The sequence below is a fragment of the Propithecus coquereli genome, unplaced genomic scaffold (genome assembly GCF_000956105.1).
Source record: "Propithecus coquereli isolate 6110/MARCELLA unplaced genomic scaffold, Pcoq_1.0 Scaffold132, whole genome shotgun sequence".
Classification (NCBI taxonomy): Eukaryota; Metazoa; Chordata; class Mammalia; order Primates; family Indriidae; genus Propithecus; species Propithecus coquereli.
Window position 1 is genome coordinate 568,149 of NW_012137414.1, and position 24,460 is coordinate 592,608.

The 24,460-nt window shown below is 39.9% G+C and overlaps 2 protein-coding genes across 3 annotated transcripts in view; one reads left to right on the forward strand and one right to left on the reverse strand.

Annotated features, from left to right (window-relative positions):
• Nucleotides 1–14,040, forward strand: part of ACE2 (angiotensin I converting enzyme 2) — a 43,316-nt gene extending 29,276 nt beyond the window's left edge. For both annotated transcript variants that reach the window (XM_012638731.1, XM_012638732.1), the window contains 9 exons: nt 521–665; nt 2,315–2,413; nt 3,346–3,468; nt 3,872–4,044; nt 5,013–5,071; nt 7,634–7,734; nt 9,358–9,474; nt 11,413–11,607; nt 13,087–14,040. In XM_012638731.1, coding sequence (XP_012494185.1) covers nt 521–665; nt 2,315–2,413; nt 3,346–3,468; nt 3,872–4,044; nt 5,013–5,071; nt 7,634–7,734; nt 9,358–9,474; nt 11,413–11,607; nt 13,087–13,195 — 1,121 coding nt within the window. In that variant the 3' untranslated portion in view covers nt 13,196–14,040. The remainder of the gene's footprint in view (nt 1–520; nt 666–2,314; nt 2,414–3,345; nt 3,469–3,871; nt 4,045–5,012; nt 5,072–7,633; nt 7,735–9,357; nt 9,475–11,412; nt 11,608–13,086) is intronic.
• Nucleotides 14,041–18,028: 3,988 nt separating this feature from the next.
• Nucleotides 18,029–24,460, reverse strand: part of BMX (BMX non-receptor tyrosine kinase) — a 47,659-nt gene continuing 41,227 nt past the window's right edge. The window contains exons 17-19 of the mRNA XM_012638698.1: nt 23,425–23,543; nt 20,169–20,326; nt 18,029–18,103 (exon numbers count right to left, since the gene is read on the reverse strand). Coding sequence (XP_012494152.1) covers nt 18,029–18,103; nt 20,169–20,326; nt 23,425–23,543 — 352 coding nt within the window. The remainder of the gene's footprint in view (nt 18,104–20,168; nt 20,327–23,424; nt 23,544–24,460) is intronic.

A 24,460-nucleotide genomic window follows, 5' to 3' on the forward strand; every position in this document is an offset into this window, starting at 1 on the left:
AGGGAGGCTCTTTTGGTTTTTTCCCCCATCTCCGGTGTACCAGCTTTTCACTGAATCTGTTTAATATTTGTTTATTTAATGAAGACTCAGTGAGGGCATCACATAGCAGACACTGGACTACGTATACAGTCTTGAATGAGGCATTAACAGTCACTGCCTTCATGGAGCTTTCAAGAATAAACAGTATGACTGGGAAAGTAGATGAACTAGCTGTAATTAACTCTGATAAGACGTATTTAAGGAAGGCAATTGAAACTAATGAAAAAAATGAATATTAGGGGGAAATTTTGGACTTGTATCTACCTGTTCCATTCCAGGGTCTCCCCCTACTCCAAATCCTTTAGCTGAGAAAATGCATATATACATATTAACATGTCCCCTGTCAATATTTCTCATGTAATTGTCCTGTAGTAAGTATATCTTGAGGTATAATATATTGAGAGTAGGAAAATTCTCTTTAACACAAAACATCCACTGTCATCTTCATCTTAATATTTATCCTTTTCCATTGTACTTTCAGAAACAGAAATAAACTTCCTGCTCAAACAAGCACTCACGATTGTTGGAACTCTACCATTTACTTACATGTTAGAGAAGTGGAGGTGGATGGTCTTTAAGGGTGAAATTCCCAAAGATCAGTGGATGAAAAAATGGTGGGAAATGAAGTAAGTAAATGAATGTGCAATCGGTAAAATGTTTTCTCATGAGTTTGCTCTTAATTTAAAATCATTTGACTGGCATGAACACACACACACACACACACACACACACACACACACATACACACACACAACTGTTATCTGTATTTCATTGCCTGAGGGCTTCCTAAGGCCACCTGAATCCTCAAATGTCAGAAAGGGCTGAGGAACTAACACTGCCCCCGTGAGCCTTCACCCAATGACTGAGGGGATTTAGTGGATAAATACCTCAGCTCCCTTGCCCTCAGGTGGAATAACTCTTGAGATGAGTGCTCCACACTGAATCCTAGAGTTCCGCAGTGGGATAAAGCTCCAATTACCTGCGGTGGGAATTTGTCTGATAACACACTTTTTGGGCTGCTTCCTTTCCCTGTCTCACTTCCTCACTCCTTTGCCAATGTTTCCTGGAATCATTTTCCAGGGCCTTGCCTCAAGATCTACTTCTGAAAAAACCCAATCTAAAATGACTAGGATTGGGGTTCCCAGAGAGTGCTTCATAGTCAGGATAACTGGGATTTAAACAGGTAAATCTTGAAAACTGGTGATGTGGGATTAAGTATGTGAAAAAGAGAGAGAAGTGTGTTCAGATTAGGGGAATACCATCACTCACCCCCACCCCCAGCACACATGAATGGTCTCCTTTTTATATTCTTAGTCTCCATTGGGATGCCATGTCTTCAGATAAAATTTCCTTGGCTCTGCCCCTACCTTGAGTCAGGTGACACTGTTCATGCTCTTAAGTGCTGGATCACTCATTAAACTGTGATATTATTTAGGAAGTGATCAATTTTTTTATTCATTTTTATGTATTCTTTTACTCATCCTTTTAAACAAAATGTTGACCCCACATTTTAGGCAAAGCACTTGGGATCCAATGCTAGTCATTTCAGGTGTGGTCCCTGACCCCCAAAAATATTTACTCTGTGGCAGGATATGGAAAACTAAAGCACTGCAATGTATAGTGTCATGATGGGAGGTTACAGGGTCCATGTATGTCTAAATGGAGATCCAAAGCCCAATTTGGCAGGAGGTTAGATGAGGAGAGGCATCTAAATTGAGCCCTGGGAAAGATGTGGGAGTTACCCAGGTGTGTGTGGAAGGAAACAGAGAGAATTCCAACCTAGAGAGAACCTGGCACATTTGCGCAACAGACAGTGATACATTTCAATGGTTGTAGCACTACATTACTCACTACTGTAGCCCAAGTGCCCTGCACTGGGCCTGGCACATGCAGGTATGAAATAAATGGGTTTTGGATGAAAGAACTACAAAAGAAAGAGAGAGAGAATCTATTTTCTTTCCACCCATCTGTTAGACCCCTGTCAATTATGTTTTTCTTTGTTTTTCTTATTTTTCCTTTTTGAAGTGAAGATCTCATGTGTAACATGCAGTCCCACATCCATAGGTTTAAAACAGTACCATTCTTCTGTCAAGATTCTATTAACAGAGATAGCCACATAATGGGCTTTCTGATTTTTTACACTGTTCTATTTCACCCAACACCCAATTCCAATATAAATACCATTGACTGATGAAACTGCAGCAGTTACACCCAACTCTACCTACTCATGATGGGTGACCCACAGCTAATGTATCTTTTTCTTTTCTTCCCAAAGGCGAGAGATAGTTGGGGTGGTGGAACCTCTGCCCCATGATGAAACATACTGTGACCCTGCGTCTCTGTTCCATGTTTCTAATGATTACTCATTCATCCGGTAAATGAGTTTTCTTCTATTTAACTTCTAGGGTTTGTGGAAAGCTGTGCTAATAATAAATAAAGATCAACAAAGTGATAATTATAATTTTTCTTTTTATCTTCATTCCCCCAACCCCAAGCTCGATACAGATGCTCCTTCACTTATGATGGGGTTACATCCCAATAAACCCATTATAAGTTGAAAATATCTTGAGTCAAGAATGCATTTAATACACCGAACGTATCGAACATCATAGCTCAGCCTAGCCTACTTTAAATGTGCTCTGAACACTTACATTAGCCTACAGTGGGGCGACGTCATCTAACACAAAGAACATTTTATCATAAAGTGTTGAATATCTCATGTAATTTATTAAACTCTGTACTGAAAGTGAAAAACAGAATGGTTGTATGGGTACTCACCATTAATGTACACAGCTGAAAGCAACATTGAAAGATCAAAAAACAACCCAAACCATCCTAAGTCGGAGACTGTCTGTATAGATGATCAATTTCAATACAATTTAACCCAACATGATTTATTGGGTTAAATAAAACTTGTGTGAGGTCCTTCCCTCATTATCAAGGATTCAATAGTATCATTGGAAAAAATAAAAGTATTTTTGTCTTCTCTTTACTGGCAGAGTTTATCATGTAACAGAAAGAGAATTTTTAACTTGATGTCCAGAAACATATGTTCTTCACCTATTAGTCCTAGACCTTGAACAGGGAGAGAAATGGCAGAGAAGTCACAACTAGAGAAGGCTAAGGGAGATGGAGGGGTTAACTGTGCTGCAAGGTGGGTAGTTCAGTTCATGCCTGGAGAACGAGGTTTGACCAGTATCTTTTTGGTTACTTGGGCCCAAGAATTTAAATATATACCCCAATCTATGACTCTGATACTGTAACTAAACCTGACGCTGCTTTTTTGTTTCTTTGTCTCTTGTACAGATATTACACAAGGACCATTTATCAATTCCAGTTTCAGGAAGCCCTTTGTCAAGTAGCTAAACATGAAGGGCCGTTGCACAGATGTGACATCTCAAATTCCACCGAAGCTGGGCAGAAGCTGCTGTAAGAAATGCCTCAAAATGTTGAACCTCTCTTAGTACCTAATATTAGTCATTTCCATGCCTAGGTTTGAATTTGGTTTCTTTGTTCCAGAAAGAAAAATTTGGGCTTCAAAATATCCTCATCTACAACGTAAATGTTTAATTTGTGTTCAGACAGGAACCTATACCATGCAGTGGCTGGACAGGACACCTCCTCTTTCCATGTCATAACTACAGAGCTCCCTTTGCAATGATTGAAAAGAAAGAGAGGTGGAGGGATGAATACATCCATTAACATGCCTTATTTTCTTATCTGCCAGGAGCGAATTAGTTAAGTCAAAGAGAAGAAACCAGAGATCACAGATATAAATATATGTACATCTGGAATCCCTCAAAAGGCCCTGCATTTCTCTTTTTTTATGTAGTAATATGCTGAGCCTTGGAAAATCAGAACCCTGGACCTTAGCACTGGAAAATGTAGTAGGAGCAAGGAATATGGATGTCACACCACTGCTCAACTACTTTGAGCCCTTGTTTACCTGGCTGAAGGACCAGAACAGGAATTCTTTTGTGGGCTGGAACACCAACTGGAGTCCTTGTGAGTACAATGAGTTGACATGTTTTGCATCTGCTCCCTGTCTGCTTCCCTTAGTCTCCTTTGGTCCCAGTCTCATGAGGGCTGTGACACAGTTGAGTAGGTTTTCCCTCTAGATATAACCTGCTTCTAACGCCACCATGGTGGCAGCTGCCATTGATATCTTGTTATTGGTCAATTTTAGACCTTTGCTTCTGCCTACTCTTCCACTTCCATTTCTCATTCTCCCAGTAAAGCTTTATCATGATTTTTAGTAAAGCAGTTATCAATGTTTATTTACATCATTATGCCTGCAGAGCCAAGTAATATACTATTTTGTGTCCTTTCTTAAGTGACTTATTGTTTGTCCCCAAATTTCTACTTGCCTCAGTTTTTTGGCATACCAAACTTGCTATCTATGTTGCATTCGTTTTTGCCAAACAACTCCAACATGTCTATTCTTTCCAGCTGCATTTTTTTTCCTAGAGACTTCCCTCTTGGAGTCTAACATCCTCCTGTCTCAATCTGGATCACAGTTTTCATCCTGAGCAATTCCTTTGTTGTTCTTCTGGGTTGAATCCACTGCTTCCTAGATTCCTCATCTTCTTTCTTGGATTACCTGTTGTTTTTCTGGAGCACATGGGGTAGGAGGATCAACTGTTCTCCAAAGCGGTTTTAACCACACTCTGACTTCCATTTCCCTTGTTTTCAGCCCAGTATCTTCTTCCACTCTCTGCTGTACAGGAATCCCAAACCTATCTGGGATTCTCTGGCTCTTTTTGGATCTGTTTGTACACATTTGGCCATGGCTTCCTGTCCCTGAGAAAGCAGTTACCCCTCTCCCATCATTTCTCATTTTCCAAAAGTGTGTTTGTACCTTTAAAAATATTCCTTTATTATAATTTTAGTGGGATCTTGGGAGGAGAAGGAAATAAACACATGTGATTGGTCTATCATCTGTAACTAGTAGTCTGTGATTTCTCTTTAATCAGATGCTGACCAAAGCATCAAAGTGAGGATAAGCCTAAAATCAGCTCTTGGAGATAAAGCCGTGAGTGCATTTTCATTATTTTTTCAGCTCACTATCTTTTCTTGAACAGGACACAATAAACCCATTCCAGTGTGGTCTAAAAGAGTAGAGGCCACATGGTTCTCTTCACAACTACGAGGCCCAAATTCTGGCCTTCAGCTTTTGGGTTTCTTGAGTCACTCATTCCTTTTTTTTTTATTTCAGCATATTATGGGGGTACCGATGTTTAGGTTACGTATGTTGCCCTTGCCCCCCCCGCCCCCCTCCCCCCCTAAGTCCGAGTTTCAAATACGTCCATCCTTCGGGTGAGTCACTCATTTCTTATTGGCTAGGCTATGCCTACTTTTTACGTATTACCTCGAAGGTGTTATGAAAATCAATGAGAAAACATCCGTACCAATCCTTAAATATCAAATACCAATCCTTCCAATCCACTCTTGTCACCGTTATTTGTATTCAGGGAAGAGGACATGGTTATATTTTGAGAGGTTGTGTTTAGAAGCAGCGTGGTTAGACTTTTTTTTTGCTTTGTTTTAGTCAATCATATATACCTTGGGTTTACTCAGAGTGTGGCCCATGGACCACTAGCATTCAAATCACCTGGATGCTTGTTAAAAAACGGAGACTCTCAGGCTCCAGCCCTGGACCCACTTATTCAGAATCTGCATTTTAGCAAGCCTCCAGGTGACTTGTATACACAAGTAAAGACTGGGAAGCTCTGATTTAGGACACTGCTTCTCAAACTTGGCTGCACATTGGAGTCACATGAAAAGTTTTAAAAATTAACTGCCTGGGTTCCACCTCCAGAGATTCTGATTTAATTGCTCTGGGGTGTGGTGTCAATCGTTGGGCATCAAGAGGTTTAAAAGCTCCCCAGATGATTCTAATTACAGCAAAGTTTGAGAACCACCAATATAGGGATGCATTTTGGGGTAACAACATGTCTTATGGAAAATCATATTACACCTTTATGTGAATTACTTTAATAAATATTGCTTTCCCCTGGACACCTGTTTTCGGTGATGCAGAAGTAGTAGCTTTGATTAGGAAAGAAGGGAGGACAGGATAGTCTCAGATAGGTGGGGATGGAAGGCCTGAGTGGGACCATGGCACCTTGAAGGCTTTGCAGGGGCTACAGAAAATTGCTGTCTGCATTAAATAGGTCCCAAGATTGTGTTTCTACCCCCTTACTTTTCCTGAAAAGTTAAATATTGTCCAAGACTCAACAATACTTTTAGTATAATTTTCATAGATAAAACATCAAAATATACACAACACAGTAGGAGTAAAAAAAAATGAACATTTAAGAAAGAAACAATAAAAATGGAAGTGCATTGCTTCCCAAACTCTGAGAGTTCAAGTTCTTATTTCTTACTAATCATTGAGTATCTGTGGGATTATTTCTCTTTTGGTGATGTGTTTATTAGCTCTTCCTTGGCCTAATAAACTTTAATTACTCCTGGCAAATCAGGATCCTTTTCAGTTATCTTTTCTTTCTTGACATTTGTCCTCATGTTCTCTTTCCATGCAGTGGGGGATTCGTAAATAAATAATCTTCAGAGGGTTTGATGGTGGAACGTTCTGAGGCCAATTGACTAAACAAATGTCTGCTTTGAGGAGGCTGGAACAGTACTTTTAGTGCATCCACACAGCAGGGCCAGAACATCTGCCCCATTCCAGCTATTCCATGGTGAAATCCAACCAGATCGTGAGGGCATTATTTTGAGAACTCAGCCCTTAAAATTTTTTAAAATATAGAGATAGTAACAGTATTAATATTATTATCACTATTAATGCAACTGCCCCCTCCAAACCTGAGAGAAACCAAGCTGAAGTGAATGCAACATTTTTTTTGTGTGTGTTTGAAATTTTATAATTTTTTTCCTAAAAGGGAAAGGAGAAACAGAAACCTTCTGCCATTCATTGATCTCTGCTGCCAGCTACTGGAGGAAAGCGTGAACGCTTTCTTCTCTCTTTTACGAGTGTTTAAAGGCCACGCAAACACAGGCCATTTGTTTAGCATTGGAAAACAAGAACAAACAGATTATCTTGCTGTTGACAAAGTGTTATTTACCCTTTGAACTTCAAGTTTCTTTCTTTTTCTTTTACACTTATACAGTAATATCTGAGAACTTACTATAAAAATAATAAAAACTCAGTTTGTCTTTAACGTACAGACATTTTAAGCAAAACCCACAACTTTTGTTTGACGCCCATCTATAAACCTACCCTCAGGGTGTTTATTTCAGTTTACATCAAAACAAAGTAAAAGGATCAGTGAACCTAAGGGTTCCTAAAGCGTGGATGCCTGCCAGCAGCATTAGCACCACCTGGGAGTTAGTTAGAGATGCAAATTCTTGGATCTCATCTCAGACTTTCTGAATCAGGCGCTCTGGGGGTGGGGCCAGCATGCAGCGCTTTAACAAGTTCTCCAGGGGATGCTGACGCACACTCACGCTGAAGGTCGCTGACTTAATGAATAGCGTGAATCTTTGGAATATTAAGAATAATCCTGGAGGAGTATCAGGTTTTAAAAGTGTCCTATGATCCCTACTGAGCAGTGTCTTTCTTCTGAATTTACAGTACGAATGGAATGACAATGAAATGTTCTTGTTCCGGTCATCTGTGGCATATGCCATGAGGGAGTATTTTTTAAAAGTCAAAAATCAGACGGTTCTTTTTGGGTGAGTTGATTTGCTGGGTTCTCAAGTTACTCCAACCAGCACCTCTTTTCCTCTTGAGTCTGAGGACATATTCTGCTTAAACTTTTCTTCAAGTGAAATTAAGAAAACTTCCTAATAACTTTTAAATTTCCTTGGCATCCTGGAAGTTGGGCGACTCCACTGAGGGGTGATTGTGGCTTATTTGACTTGTAGATTGCAAGAGCATTGTTCTTATTAAACAGCTCTCTCTTCTCAATGCTCTCACCCACACTAAGGCCTGAAAGAAAATAAGGCAGAACTCTCTGCCTTCATTGGGCTTTGTATTCTAGTGTATATGTGGTGTGTGTGTGTGTGTGTGTGTGTGTGTAATATATATGTGACATATAGTAGATCTCCCTGGTAATAAATGCTAGGGAGAAAAATATGTCAGAAAAGGGGCTGAGGAGTGCTGGTATGTGTGTGTGTGTGTGTGGGGGGGATTCCATTTTAACCAAAAAGGTCAGAAAAGACCTCACTAATATTTGAGCAAATATGTGAAGCAGGAGAGCAAGGCAGCAATGCAGACAATGGGGGGCAGTGTTTCCGTGGGGGAAACAGGAGGTGCAGACCCTGAGGAAGGAATGCCCTTTGACGTTGAAGGAGCAGCAAGGAGGCCAGTGTGGCTGGAGCAGAGAGTCTACTAGAAGATGAGTAGATGTGGCCAGGGCGGAGCTGGGGCGTGGGGACAGGAGGAAGAGGAGAAAGTTCATGTGGGCCTCGAAGGCTGTTCTAAGGACTTTGGCTTTTATTCTGAGTGAGATGGGGCTGTGAGCCTAATGATCTGCCTTAGTTTTTACTAGGGTCGCTCCGGCAGCTACGAGAGCACAGTCTTGTCACATCATAAAGTAAACCCCACACATCACCTTCACCCATGGGTGCAACATGATATTTTCTGCTAGGTGGGGCCAAGTTGGGGGTGTGAACACACCATCTCTGTCCCTGGTACTGAGCCATCTCTGCCCACCAGGTTGTTCATCGCAATCCTGGGCTGCCAGCGATTCCTTGCTCATTCTCCTGGCGCTGTCACTTTGAAATTTTTCCATCATTGAAAAAAACCTGTGTTTTAAGACCGGGTGCGGTGGCTCATGCCTGTAATCCTAACACTTTGGGAGGCTGAGGCGGGAGGATTGCTTGAGGTCAGGAGTTCGAGACCAGCCTGAGCAACACAGTGAGACCCCATCTCTATAAAAAATAGAAACATTAGCCAGGCATGGTAGCGTGTGCCTATAGTCCCACCTACTCAGGAGGCTGAGGTAGGAGGATCGCTTGAGCCCAGAAGTTTGAAGATGGAGTGAGCTAGGCTGAGGCCACGGCACTCTAGCCCAGGCAACAGAGTGAGACTCTGCTAAAAAAAAAAAAAGTGGGTTTTATATGGAGGCAGAATAAATAGTGCCAAGACTTGATACCCCAGCTTTTATGTAGTTGATTTCATGTGATTGGGTCAGTGTTAATTTTTTTGTGTGTGGTTATATTCCCCTGTTACTCACTGTGCACCATGTCTCTCTACCCTGCAATCCTCTCCCTAATCTCCTTTTCACCAGCAGGGGAAGTCTTCATTCTCTTTATCTGTGTCACAGGGAAGATGTTTCTTTTGTTTCTCCACAGGGTGGAGGATGTATGGGTGAATGATTTGAAACCAAGAATCTCCTTCACCTTCTTTGTCACTGCACCTAATAATGTGTCTGACATTATTCCTAGAGCTGAAGTCGAAGAGGCCATCAGGTGACATTTTACTTTTAAACAAACTATATGAGGGTGAGGGACACATACAACAACAATAGCTAACATTTAGTATGTTCTTCCTGTGTGCCAGGCATTGTTCTAGGTCATTGAAATGTTTTACCTCATCCTACAAACTTGGGTTTTAATTCCAGAAGGATTCCATATCAAGGGAATTATCTTGATTTGGGTTCCCCCAGATGAAGGCCCTTAGACAAGGATTTGAGTGTAAGTAGTTTATTTGGGAGGTGAGGCCAAGAAGCACTGATAGGGAAATGTGGACAGGAGACAGAGAAGGGAAAGAAGACAATAGATTACATGTTATCGAGCAAGTTACCATGTGGGCAACTAGAGCTCAATCGTGCTTGGCAACTCTGGGAGACTGAGTAGAATGTGCACTCGAATTGTCTCATCAGAGGGTTGAGGGAGCTGGGATGTTGATTCATCACCTCCCATCAGTCATTGGCTGGGAACTGTTTCCAGTTGGCGTTAATTCCCCAGCATTTCTGGCCTACCAGGCAGGGCAGATCTCATAGTCTGAGAATGCTGTCAGGCAAAGGGAAGCAGGTGTTGGCTGAAAGAAGCCTGGTTAGCATGCATGAAAAATACTAAATACAGAAGGTGCATGGAGAGATATTGCCGTCATTTGCTATAGGGACTTTGTTGTAGGAGTCATTGAACTGCCCAAAGCCTGAAACATGGTGGGCAAGCACAGGATTCCTTAGACATTGATTGACCTCTATGCTAGGAGAGGGACTTGCTATGAGCAGTGAGTGTTTGGAGGAGATAGTTTGTTCAATTTGCCTCAACTGTTTCCCATAACGGACAGCAGGAGTGAAGAATTGATCAACTTTATGATGGTTCCCTTTGTCATTAAGAAAAGGCTTAATATACCCATTGCTACTGGGCAGCTCACTAGGTGGCCCCCTTGAGCTGCATGAGAGTCCTGTTTGTCTTTGGAAGTGGATATAACACCTGTTGGGCAGGGTGTGCCTAGAAAAATCTGGCTTGGTTGGGGTTTATGACCCAACCATGCCCAGAGACTCACTCACTGCCTCCAAAAGACTTGTGTCTATCTTGGGGAAAAGTAAGATCTTCACTAAAGGCTCAGCCCTCCTGGATACCCAGCTGCAAGCTACAGGGGACCTCAAACTTTCTGCTTCCAGGATGACTCTTTTCAGATCTTTTTAGGCTAAGGTTGTTAGGGCTTACATGGCCAATTCTGCTTTGACCTCTCTCCTTCTTTGGTGGAGTCTGACCCCCTGACCTAGGCTACACCCAAGGGTAGGAAGATGAGATGCCAGACACTTTGGTCTTCAATCTAGAATGTTCTCCATTTCACCAATTTTTTAAAACAATCTTATCCTTTTGCTTCCATAAATTTCAGCCATTTCCCATCCCAGTGCTGAAGAAGTTGGCAAAGGTCCCTTTCCTGTGTTCCTCCCCAGTGCTCCCTCCAAATGCCAACATCTTTTATTTGGAAAATACTACTGCAGAGACTTGGCTATAGGACCTGATTCATTTGTAGAAGAGGTGTATCCAATTATCCTTTTCCCTTATCTGATATAAAGTCATTGTAGATATACTCTGACAGAAGGGAAATTCTTGCCAAATATGCTATCTTTGCCTTTAAAACACAGTAGTCACAAATGAACAAATGCCAACCATTTGCACGTTTCCACACTTGCAACTCAGTTTTCCCATGAAGCTGTTGACAAACCTAATCTAGGTTGCAAGATATGAAGGGTACATAGAGGTCAAAAACTCATAGCTTTCATTGGACCTGATAATCTCCTTTGCTTTTATTATGATTTTAGGTATACATTCTTCTGATAAGCCTTATCAGAAGCCTTTTGGGAGCAATGATGTAAGGAGTAAATAACTACATGCAATTTTATTTTGCCAAGTGTCCCCTTTGCCGTGTTTTGCTTTTGCGAATAGGAAGTCTCGGAGCCGTATCAATGATGCTTTCGGCCTGGATGACAATACCCTAGAGTTTCTGGGGATTCAGCCGACACTTAGCGCTCCTTACCAGTCGTCTGTCGCCACATGGCTGATTGCTTTTGGAGTTGTGATGGGACTGGTAGTGGTTGCCACTGTTGTCCTGATCTTCACTGGGATCAGAAATCGAAAGAAGTAAGTGACCTTTCCTAGATTTCTCTTTCCTAAAACAGAAAGGTTTAGGGAACACTAACTGGAAAATTTGCGGTAAGTGGTAGGTTGTATAGGCCAATTATTTGGTTGGACAATTTTGCACCTAAACATCCTAATGCATCCCCTAGAAATTTACCAGATGTCTTCAGCACTTCACCTTCCTAGCAAGGCCACACAGTAGATGTCCAGCCTAGGGTTTATTAGCATGCCATTGTAAACTCCATCCTAGCCACGATGTCAGTTCCCTACTGCAAAGAGGCACTACAAACTCAGCAGGGGTGGGTGGGCTCAGGGGATTGTCTGCATTGCTGAATCCTCCTTAGTCTAGAAGTGACCCTAGAGATTGGTGATGGGTTTGAACTGTGAAATCATTCAAGAATGAGCTCTGAGATTTGAATCAAATTGCTACTCTTTAATCACCTTCATTTCTCCTCAGGTAGTTCAGATTCCATATCATCTCCTTAGTTCATGGTTAGGCATCCACTAATTTGTTCTTGAGTTGAAGATCAAAGTTCATTGAGGATTTAAATCACTAGAGACCTGATTTCTAGTCTGGCTTTGCCACTATTAATAGATGTTTTGTTTTTTTTTTCCTGACCTTGAGAAATAATTGAATTTTGGGGGCTTATTAAATAAAGGTTAATAATATTGTATAGCACCTAACAAAACTCTGTACACATCTCGGGTTGTTTAAACATGTTCTTGATTGAATCTCTATTTGTGCTAGTCTATTTTACTCAATTTTCTTCATTACAGAAATTTTTAGTTCCCCAAAATAGCTTCATTTAAAAAATTAGGCATTGAGTAGGTAATACATTCATATGGTTAAAATAAAAAATATATAAAAGGGTACATAAAGAGTCTCCCTGTCACCTTTTGCCTTCAAGTTACCTTCACAAAGCCAACCAAAATTATCAGTTTCTTGGAGATACATGATATATGTCCTTTTTCAGTATACAAATTTTACAAGACTATATGCAATGTTCTATATATTCTTTTATTTTCCACTTAATGTGTTTTAGAGAATATTCCATATTAGTTGCACAAAGAGCTTCTCTCTTTTTTTTTCTGGCACTGTAGTTTCCCATTTTATGGATGGATCCTCTATTAATGAACTTTTATGTTGCTTCCAAATGTTTGTGTTTGTAAAAATGTTGCAATGGTTTAATATAGGTAATTTCCTGTGTGTGCCAACATATCTGTAAGATAAATCCTAGCAGTGGGAGAGCTGAGTCAAAGCATATGTGCATTGCTAATTTTGATAAATATTGCCAAATTGCCCTCAATAGAAGCTGTGCCAATTTATACTCATATCAACAATTTATGAAACTTCCTATTCTCTCTACACCAGGCTCCTTAACACAGGTTGCCATCAAGCTTTTTGATCTTCTTCAGTCTGGGGTTTGTGGAAAGTATCCTTGTAACATCACTATATTAAGGTGACTTCATTTTATTTAACAGGAAAAATCAAGAAAGAAGTGAAGAAAATCCTTATGCCTTCGTGGATGTTAATAGAGGAGAACATAATCCAGGATTCCAAAACAGCGATGATATTCAGACTTCCTTTTAGAAAAATCTATCTTTTTCCTTCTGAGGTGATTTTATTGTGTGCAAATGTTAATTTCAAAGCACAGAAATATGAGATTATAAAGATGTCATTAGATATCAAAACTATGGCTCTGTTAGGAAAAGTCCAAAGACAACACGGCTGAGGAGGAGGCACTTTCATTGACACTGTTTTCAGTATTTATTTCTGTTTTAGGATTTAACTTCTATTTCCTAATAGGAATGTTTATATTAGAGAATAAAGTGTATCTTTGGCCTCGCAGTCTGTTCAGGGATAATGTAAATGTAAATGTCTGTTGAATTAGGGGCTGATAAAAAAGAGGATATGTCACGGGAGCAAGCATTGGAACTTGTATGGAATCTGGATGGCTCGCTTGTAAGGACAGTGCCTGGGAACTGGGGGAGCTGCAAGGATTGAGTATAGCACACACTGTTCAAGTGTTAAGGATGACATACTTTCTACATGTTAATTTAATCCAAGTACTATAGTGACTTGCCCACAGTGATGTTTAGAATGGACCATGCTTTCTTTCTTCAGGGTGACAGGTCTAAAGAGAAAAGAATTCAGAGAGCAGGTAGAGGACATTGTTTTTTCACTTTCAAGCTGCTTGATCAACATCTTCCTGACAACGTGAAAGTAGCACCAGGTGTCTCCATGAACTCCCAGAGCATGTCTGATAGAAACTTGCTTCCATTGTTCTTTAATGGTGGAGTGAGTGGAAATTTGAACTGAACATTTTACCCTCTGAAGTGGGAACCCAATCTCTTAAATCTTTTGTGTTTGCCCACAGTGTCTGAGTAGTGCTGAGCGCAAAGCAGACACTCAATGAATGCTACATTGACACATTCCTGTGGTCTTATGTGTACTTCTGTGCTGGGGCCTCTGTCCATTCTGTCTGCTTTTCACTTCTATGGACAAAGTTGTCATCTGAGTGTCTGGGACCCTTGATCTCCTGAATGTCTTGGATGTATCACAAATTCTCAGATTGTGTTATTGTACAAAACAATTGTAAAATCAATCCAAAAAATGTTGTGTTCGGGAACCAAACCTGATACTGTTTTCGTATTTCTCAGAGTCCCTAGCCCAGTTCTGAGCACAGGATCTACTACATACCAGAAGATTGATTAAAACAAGATTAAATAGATGAACATATACAAACTCTACCCATTAACTCACTCTATATGGTGAGCAGCATAATGTCATAGTGACTTTGTATTTAATAAATTCTATACAATAATGGTAATGATGGATCAATTAGCCAACTCAGGGGAGGAAAACTTTTACAATCCCTTATAAAATAGCCTCAAAATAACTAAATCAGTCTGGGTCATTTGAGGCTCTTTGATGTCTTTCAATTATCTGATACTGAGGTAGCAAAGATAGAGTGCTTTGTCATTTCATGAGATCCATGCTCCTCCAGTCAAGTTTCCTTATCACCGTCTGCATCACCATCTTGCCATCCATTGAACCCACAACTTTGGGCAACATACGATAGCATTTTCTCCTTGGCTAATAACCATCTCATCAACACCTTTTTCTTTTCTCTTACATATGTCCCATCTTCTCCAATATATCATGAAAATCTTTTGCCAAGCTACTGCTACCTAAAAGCTCTTTGTAATTGCCACATTCTCGTTATGAAGTTCCCAATCCTTGTCTTGGTCCAACACAGTGCAAGAATAATCTTTACAGGAATCAATTTCATCACCTAACACCTTCAAAAGAATCTCCCCAACCATGGCAAAGGACCCATGGGCATGTGACACAGTGTCCAGCCATAACACAGAAATTAGAAAAATCTCATTTCCATAACTTAATTTTGGGGTTTTCATCAGCACGGTCCTCACTTTGCCCACCAGGTGAAGGCGTGCCCCTTCTCTTGTGCAGCAGCACCCTCTGAAAGGATGGAGACTCTACAAAGAGGGTCCTGCACCTGGGCCTAGGATAAGAGTCAACAAACTATGGCCCATGGGCCAAATCATGCCCACTGCCTGTTTTTGTATAGCCCATGAACTAAGCATGATTTTTACATTAAGTGGTTGAAAAAAATAAAAAAATATTTCATGACATGAAAATGATATGAAATTCAAATTGCAGTGTCCTTAAATAAAGCTTTATTGGAACCCAGCCACACCCATTCATTTTCATATTGTCTATGGCTGCTTTCACACTGCAAAGTAGAGTTGAGTAGTTGACATAAAGACAGCAAGCATGGCCCACAAAGCCCTTTATAGACAAACTTTGCCAACCCCTGGGCTATAAGGAAGCAAGGATTAAATGAAACTACAAATGTGAAAGGGCCATTGTGGAGCTCAGAAACACAAGGAATATTTGTTCGTGGAATCTGAAGCCATTCACTGAGTGTTTCCTTCCTGGGAATTTAACTATTTCTTACGGGGTGGTGAGTGGGGTTGATAGGAGGAGTAATCAGGTCAGAAAAGGAAGATGCTACCTTCCCCCTTCCCTGGGGTCTCTCAATGAATTATTCTCTCTCATTTGAAATCCATTCCCCTCCCAATTTAGGTAAAGATGAGGCCTTAGGTCCAATTTGTCTTCTTCATAAACCTGCTCTGAAGTTAGAATGAAAACTGAGAAACTCAACTTTCTAAATCTATGTTGGAATATTTCTCTTAATTAACTCAAGTAGATTTGATATGAATTTTGCCAGACCCCCTTGACTTTGTGTTTGACTTTTGGCAGGTCAGAAAAAGCTCAGCAAGACTGGGGAGCATCTGTTGGATTTTCCCTAGTAAATGCTTTATCTGAACTTGCTCTCCCAACTTTTCCTTCAGGAAAGTTTCTTACCACATAGGCTGCCTTCTTCTTCACTTCCAAGAGAATGTAGGTGGACTCTTGGTTTAAAATAACAAGAATAAATGCTGGACATCACCACTAAACACAGTTAAACACCATTTAAAAACATCATTATACATGTTTTAAATAGTATGGATATTGTTCCTTTACTTGGCTTCTCCTAGTATCCCTGGACTTATTTTCTGATAAATCTCTAGTGGTACCTTATATCCTTGCTTGACTTGATTGTTGGAACTAGGCTTCTAAGCAAGGCTTTGACATCTTTTCATAGTAAACAATTCTGTATTGTCTGAATTTTTGCAACAGGCATATATTGCTTTTGTTATAAAGAGGATTATTTTTAGAAGATCAAATATGCAGAAATAATGAGAAGAAAGGAAAACAATCTCCAAGAGGGAGACCAGAAAGACCCAGCTTGTGCACGAGATCATTCTCTGATCTTATCTGAGGAGGTTAACAGTCTATGATGCAGGAACCGCTGGCACCCCCCAACCTGACTGTGGGACCATTGAGAAGGAGGGATTATGTCACTTCTTCCTTTTTTTTCCCTTGGGTAGGAAAGGACCTGGCACGTAGCCAGTACTAAATAAATAAATAAATGTATACATGCCCTAGTGATTATGTTCAAAGTTACATTTCAATAGAAGTTGAGATTTGTGTACCTCTGTAAAAAATAGAAGACCATTAACAAGTGTGAATTCTCTGGTGAAATGAAGAAATCATTAATGAAATGTCAAGAAGCAAACAAGAGGGAGCATTTGAACTAGCTGGCGGGCCAGGGAGGGAGGGGGATGAGGAAGGATATGAATATCTCTGAAGGAGGATTATTAACTCATATCTGGAAAATAGTAGTAGGGCTTAATTGGGATGTCTTTTCATTGGAATAGTGCCCTCCACGTAACCTTTGTCTCTCCCTTCTTGACATTATAGAAAAGACAATGCAATACTCCGAAAAAGATTAAAACCTATGGGTTCAGCAGCAGGCCGTGAAGGAGGGCATTCTCAGGAACAGTTTTAAAGCTAAAATACCTTTTTGTAATAGCCATGAGAAGCTAAAATAGTACTTCTGTATCTTTGTGTTAAGATATAAGACTGAAATAGAAACTTTAGTTATCAAACTAGACAGAAGCCTCAGAGTCCCCAAACTCAAGGATTTAAAATGATTAGAAAGCAACAATGTAATCAGTTCTATAATAGAAATAAGACCATGATTACCCTGAGTTGAGATTGATAATGATTAAGAAAAAGGGCATCAAATTATATCTTAACATCTTTAAAAATTTGCTCTACAGAAAACATATTTAATATATTATTTACTAACATTATTAACTTTAGTTTTATATTTTACACATGATGACATAAAGAGTCATTGTTCTAATCTGGATAGCCAATGAGAATTGTGCCATTTGGATTGAATGATAGACCACCTAATGGTGCCCCACCATGTAATGAGGTCCCCTAGGGAAGTTCAGAATGACTGCATCAGCGACATCCGGGAGCTTGTTAAAAATACAAGTTCATAGGCTGCACTGAGACCTGCTTTGTCAGAATCTCTGAGATAGTTCCTAGGAATCTATGTTTTCATAAACTCTCATGCATGCCAAAGTTTGACAACATTGAAATATGAAGGCAAATGTCCACATTTCTGTACTTGGTAGTATATTTAATTATCATGATAGTGACAGTATAAAGAAAACAAATATGCAACAAATAATTTTTCAATTCTGTTTAATCTTTACACATGATACACGCTCTCTCTATATTGCAATCTGAAAATGTGCTTTTGCTATAGCCTGGAAAGTGTTATATTACGAGCAGCATAAACAAAATTACTAATTTGACCTCAATTTCAAGGAAATCTTTTGTTTCCTACCTTGTTCATTTCTAGATAATATAACAGACAAACAGAGAATACTCTTAAGAACTATCTAAATTACATTGTGCCTTGCTACTTTCCTTAAAAAGAATGCAAATGTTGGCCAACATCTATATTCATTCTCAACAGCACTCCTAATTTCTTCTTCAAGGCTTGTCTTTTTCCCGAAGCGGTTCAATGGAAGATAGGAGTTGCTGAAATGTGGGACGTTTTTCTGGAAGCTAAATAAAAGAAAAAACCCAATGTTTTACATGATGAAACTTATGATTAAAGATAAAATATATAAAATATTTATACCTAAGTCCTGAAGCTAGCTAGCAACTTTTGAAAAGTGGAAACACCATAGACATTTCTACTGAGGTCAGAAACAAGGCAAGGAAGCCCACTATATCCACTGCTCTTAACATTGTGTTGAAGGTATTAGCCAATGCAATGAGAAAGTGAAAGCAATCAGAGGCCCAGGAATTGGAAAAGAAAAAGTAAAAGTGTCTTGATTTGCACAGGGTATGATTGTATACCTGGAAAACACAAGGGCGTCGATGATAGAACCATCCCAAACAATGAAGGAATTCACCAGGAGAGCAGGCTATAAAATTAACATGAAAATCAATAGCCTTCACATATACCTATGGTAACCAGTTAGAAGATACCATAGAAGAAAAACCCCACTTATAATAGCAATAACACCAAAATAAAATACTTTAAAAATGTGCCCCCCAGAATAAGAAAAACTTTAAAACACTGCTGAAAAATACAAATGAAGACTTAAAGATATAAAAAAAGCATCCCTTGTTCTAGACTAGGACAAGTCAGTATCATACAGATGTCAAATTTCCCAAGTTAAAATATAAATAAATAAAATCTCCTCAAAAATATGAACGAGTTGATTTCAAGCTAAAAAATTGATTCTTTAGTTTATAGATTTTTAAAATATTTGAAACTGGCTAGGAAACCTTAAAGAAAGGTGAACAATGAGGGGTGCTAGCATACATGGTATTCAACATATCATAAAGTCTCTATAGAATCACAATAGCATGGTGCTAGCACATGAACAGAGAGATCAAAGAACAGAAGAGGAAGTCCCAAAATAAACCCAAATACATATAGAAATTTAGTGTAATACTAGGGTGGCATTTCACCACCATTAAGGTAGTATCTCATCCCTAGGGATAGGATGGTCTTTTAATAAATAATGTTGCCAACAACTGGATAGTCATGTAAAATGGTATCTTTGGAGCCATACTTCATACTACATACTATAACAAACACAAACTAGACCAGAGACCTAAATGGAAAATAATGAAACCACAAAAATACTAGAAGAAAATCTGAGTGAATTTCATTATAATTTGAGCAATGGGAAAGCCTATCTATGACTCAATTTCCAGAAACAGTAAACGTAAATATTGACATATTCAAGTATGTTAAAAAAAAAACTTTTGCATGGTCAAAAAAACCTTGCCATCAACCAAATGAAAATATAAGCAACAAATGGGAAGAAAATATTGACAACTTATATCTCAGATAAAGTATTAATCTCCCTAATTTATAGAGATCTTTAAAACCTGAAAGAAAAAAAAGGAAAAGACATGACAGTTCTCAGAAAGATACACAGGTGACCCTTAAAAATATGAAGAGCCTCAACCTCACTCATAATGAAAGATACACATATTAAAGCTGCACTAAGATGTCATTTTTCACCCATCAGATCGGCAAAAATTCAGAAGCTTGACAATGTGCTTCACAGGTGAGGTTGTAAGAAGACAGGTATTCTCCTACATTGCTAGTGGGGCAACACCCAATGGAGAGGAATTCGTGTGTTGCTTTTTTTGTAAGAAAGAGAAACAAGAAAACATGCACATATACATATGCTCATTTTTGTGCAAAGAAATACCAGAAGGATAAATCAAAATCTAGTGAAAATTGTGAGCGTTCTTTCAATCTTTTTATGGATTTGAAAACTTGCAAAATAAAATCAAACAAGCCAGAAGTCCTGTTTTTCCTTTTGTTAGTTTTGGTGATGATAATAGTACCTACCTCAGTGTGTTTCCTGATGAATAGATGAGTTCGTATTTATAAAGTTATTAGAGCAGTGCTGTATATAAGCTGTTCAGTAAATTGTCGGCACCTGCATTGCTTGTTTTAGCTTACAAACATTTGAAGACAGGGGCCCAGGGGCTCTGGAACAGGTGCCTTCCCTCAAGAAAGCTTTGTCCCAGTGGTGATGCAGCAACCACCCCGGACACACCTGGGACCCCTTCCAGCCCACCCAGGTGATGCACTTGCCTCGTGCCAGCAGCTGTACATGATCTGGTAGATGGTGTCCGATGCCAGTTGAGGCCGGTAGAGCCTGTGGCCCTGAGAGACCTTCACAACCACCTGGGAGTTGTCATATAAGTCATAGGGCTGCTTCCCCAGGCTGAACACCTCCCACATCAGGATCCCTGCACCATACCGAGAGGTGGCCCAGACAAAAAAGAAAGAGAGCCGATGTCAGAAGGTACAGATGGGGTTTGTGGAATGAGTTTCATGCACCAGGCCAGGAAGGTTATAGGTCAGAGCGAGGGATCCCTGGGAAATGAGTCCCAGTGGAAAGAGCAGGGCATGGAGGGTGGGCCTGTGCCATCATTTCTGGAGCCCGGGGTTTCTTCCTCACATTCCCTGAGACCTGTTGGTCTGTGCTTGCTGGGAAAAGGGTGAATGGCAAGGCTGGCAACAGTGAGAGCTACTTGAGGCCAAGATTCTTGCGGTGCTCCAGGGAGATGGCTGGGGCCTCATCAGCCTTACAGTGACAACTGCCCGTGTAGAGAGCCCAGCACCCATCCTTATGAGTGATTGACTGAGGTCCTCACTGTTTCTGCTCTCTGCCTTAGCAGTTGCGTGCAACAATTTCATTGCACAATCACATTCCCTTTCAGTGGAAATTTAAAGGTAAAATCATTGACAAAATTCCCCCTTCTATCACTGCAGTAATTCATAATTTTTAATGGGTCAGATGCCCCTTTGGGAATCTGATGAAAGCCACTGGCCTGCCTGTTGGGACAGTGAATGCACAGCATTTTGGTGTTTTGTTTCAGGAGGTTGACAGTCCCCCAAAGCTCATCAAGGGCACTGTGGACCCCAGGTTAAGAAATCTCTGTTCTGGTCATGGTGGTGAGGAGGGTGGCATTTGGGGTCAGTCGGAGGTGGCCTTTGAGGCCAAGTTCTGCCTCTTACAGTCTGGGTAAGTTTCTTCTCAGCCTTGGGTCCCCTGTCTATAAAATGGGGTATTTGCACCACATGGACTTGCCATGAGGATTAAATAGGATAAAATAGGGAGAGCACTTAAAAGAGCACTGGGACATTTCAGGTGCTCTCTAAATGGTGGCCATCGTGCTGTGCTGGCCAAGGCTGGAGAATTTCAACAGTCAGAAAGGTTCTAAATTCTTGGAAAACCAGAGAAATATGTAAGAAGGAAGAAAATTGTTCTAGAACCATAACCGAGGTGTTAACTTCAAACCTTCTTTCACTTTAAAGCTATAGATTTTATGTAAAATATTTATAATAAAACAATCTTAAAAGTTCTGGGGGCCAGGCACGGTGACTCACGCCCGTAATCCTAGCACTTTGGGAGGCCGAGGCGGGAGGATTGTTTGAGCTCAGGATTTTGAGACCAGCCTGAGCAAGAGCAAGACCCTATCTCTACTAAAAATAGAAAAATGAGCTGGGCACCATGGCATGTGCCTGTAGTCCCAGCTACTGGGGAGGCTGAGGTGAGAGGATCGCTTGAGCCCAGGAGTTTGAGGTTGCTCTGAGCTAGGCTGATGCCACTGCACTCTAGCCCAGGCGACCGAGTGCGACTGTCTCAAAAAAAAAAAAAGAAGTTTTGGGGACTGCTTTTTTTTAAAAAAAAACACACATTCTGAAACAACCATCCGAAAGAATGCTACTTCCTCACAACTTTCTCTTTGGAAGGCTACACACTTATTTCAAGGATAATATCGTTGCTCACAATATTTGTGGGGCTCCTCTTCGGGAATTGCGTTCAGAGGCCCTGATTCATTTTGAGTTTCTTCACCGGGGACATGTTTAAGAGTGGAGTCAGTGTATGTAAAAAAATTGGAAAATATCTGGAGCCAACTTCTATTGCATAAGGGGAATAATCAAGCAGGGTAAGGCTATTCTTTGATCAAAAATAAGCTCTAAGTACTGAAGAAGGGAATTGATTTTTTTTATCATTAATAAGGTATATCAATTGATGCATGGATACTGAAACTAATTTTGACAAGGTACAAACGTTAATCCACACAAAATGACATCAGGTATTCACCAACATGCTATCGTTGTGATTTTCCCTTTTTCTGTGTATATTTGATTATTTTTTACAATGGACAATGCCACTTTTACAGAGGGAATAGCTCATTTTAAAGATTGTGTCCCATTGAAAAATAAATGACTAACTAAATTTTCCTTTTTTCAAAGGCTGTCTTGCAGGTGACAAACAGTAAATCAAATTACACTATGGACTAAGGCACGAAATAGGTCTCTGCCCTATTTGGATTATTTACCATGGACCCATCTGACAGTGATTGAAAACAATCCTGACATTCTCCAACACAGAAAAATATCAGAAAATGTACAGACTCACAAATTAAGAATTATTTCCCTTTTCTAATTACCCTTACTAAATTTTAATATGGATCTTTTAATAAAAGAGGAGTCAGCAAACTTTTTCTATAAAGGGCCACATAGAAAGTATTTTTGGCTTTTCGGGTCCTGCAGCATCTGTGGCAACTACTCTACTTTGTTGTTGTAGCACAAAATCAACCATAGAAAATACATAAATGAACAGGTCTGGCTGTGCTCCAATAAAACTTTATTTACAGAAACAGGACACCGGATTCGGTTCTGGACTGTGGTTTGCCTACCCTGATCTAAAATATAAATTTTAAAAGGAGAGGAGACTACTTGAAATTAGGTATGAGCCAAAGAAAGTACTGAATCATGTCTGGTGTTTATTCTATGGATGCCCAAAGAATTGGTCAGATCAGAAGGGAATGGGTATCGTGGTTGCTCTCATGCAGAAAATCAATGACTTCATTTTATGCCCTTCAACCTTCTGGACTTTGCAAAAACTCAGATTCAGTTTTCAATGACTTCTTTAAAAAAGCTGTTTGAAATCTTCATTGGAAAAGCTTTTAACCCCTTTGATTTTTTTTCAGAGACTGGGAGGGGGGCAGTGTCTCACTATGTTGCCCAGACTGGATTCAAACTCCTGTGCTTAAATGATCCTCCCATCTCAACCTCCCAAGTCGATTTATCCCCTTTGATTTTATGAGAAAGCACTAGCAGGATATAAGTTACCCAATGTGTGGAAGACATCGTAACACCTGACCCAAGAAAGTAAATCATCTTCTTCAGCCTCTTGCTCGTCTCAGGCCATACGTGTAATTTTGTAAATGCTCAAACGCCCTTTTAAAATGGATGTTGCTGCTCTTGTGGTTTCCTGTTGTGGAAACCAGCTTACGAAACAGGGCCGGGTCCTGTGTGGCCACATCCTTACCAAATGCCCATACATCGGACTTGCTGCTGTATTTGAAGTAGTGAAACACCTCTGGAGCTGACCACTTGACTGGAAACTTTGTTCCTACTGAACTGACATACTGGTCATCGAGAACATACCTGCAGGGGAAACACACGACACAGACCTTAAGCTGCAGTGGCACAGACTGATGAGGGGACAGAGCCATCTAGAGTCTCAGCTGATGGCTTCAGTTTTCTGGATCTTTTGCTTCCTTTCAATGTGTGGGCTTAGCTAGAGGCCGCTTAGGATTTATAAGCATTTAAAAAGTGATATGCAACTTTGAAAATAGCAAAACCTGAATGCAAAATGGTAATATAGAAAACCACAAAAATGTAAAAATAAAATCACTCAGAAACTCACCCCAAAGATAACAGGCAATTCTGTCACTCAAAATACATTTTTGTTTGTACTTTTCAGTCTTTTCCCCCACGTGTGTAATTTGAACAAAATTGGATTTCTGTTGTGTTGAGATTTGTTTTTATTTTTCCTTTAATGGCATATCATGAGCGTTTTCCCACGTGGTTACATTTTCTAATACACCATCATGTTTCATGGCTGAACAATATTCCCTCTTATGGGTTAATATATTAACAAATTAAACATATTTAACCGTGTAAGTTGCTTCTAATCTTTTGCTGTTATAAACAACAATGAACAAAAATATCCTACGGAGATATCAAAACCATCAAAATATATGTTCAAGGATGTTCACTAAACCCTTGTTTGTAATAATGATAAAATAGAAGCAACCTCAATGTCCCCATGTTGAGGAGTAATTAAATATGTTATGGTAAACTAATATAATAGAATAGTATGCAGCCATTAAAAATGAGGTAGCTCTATATTTACCAAAATTAAGAGATCCTCATGGTATATGGTTACATGCAAAAGTAAGCACGTGTAATGTGATTCCATTTTTGTGGGAACAAACAGTAAAATGTGCATATTTGTGTATATAATTGGGTGTACTTAAGAATAAGGTCTGAAAGAACATCCACCAAACATGTTAGCAGTG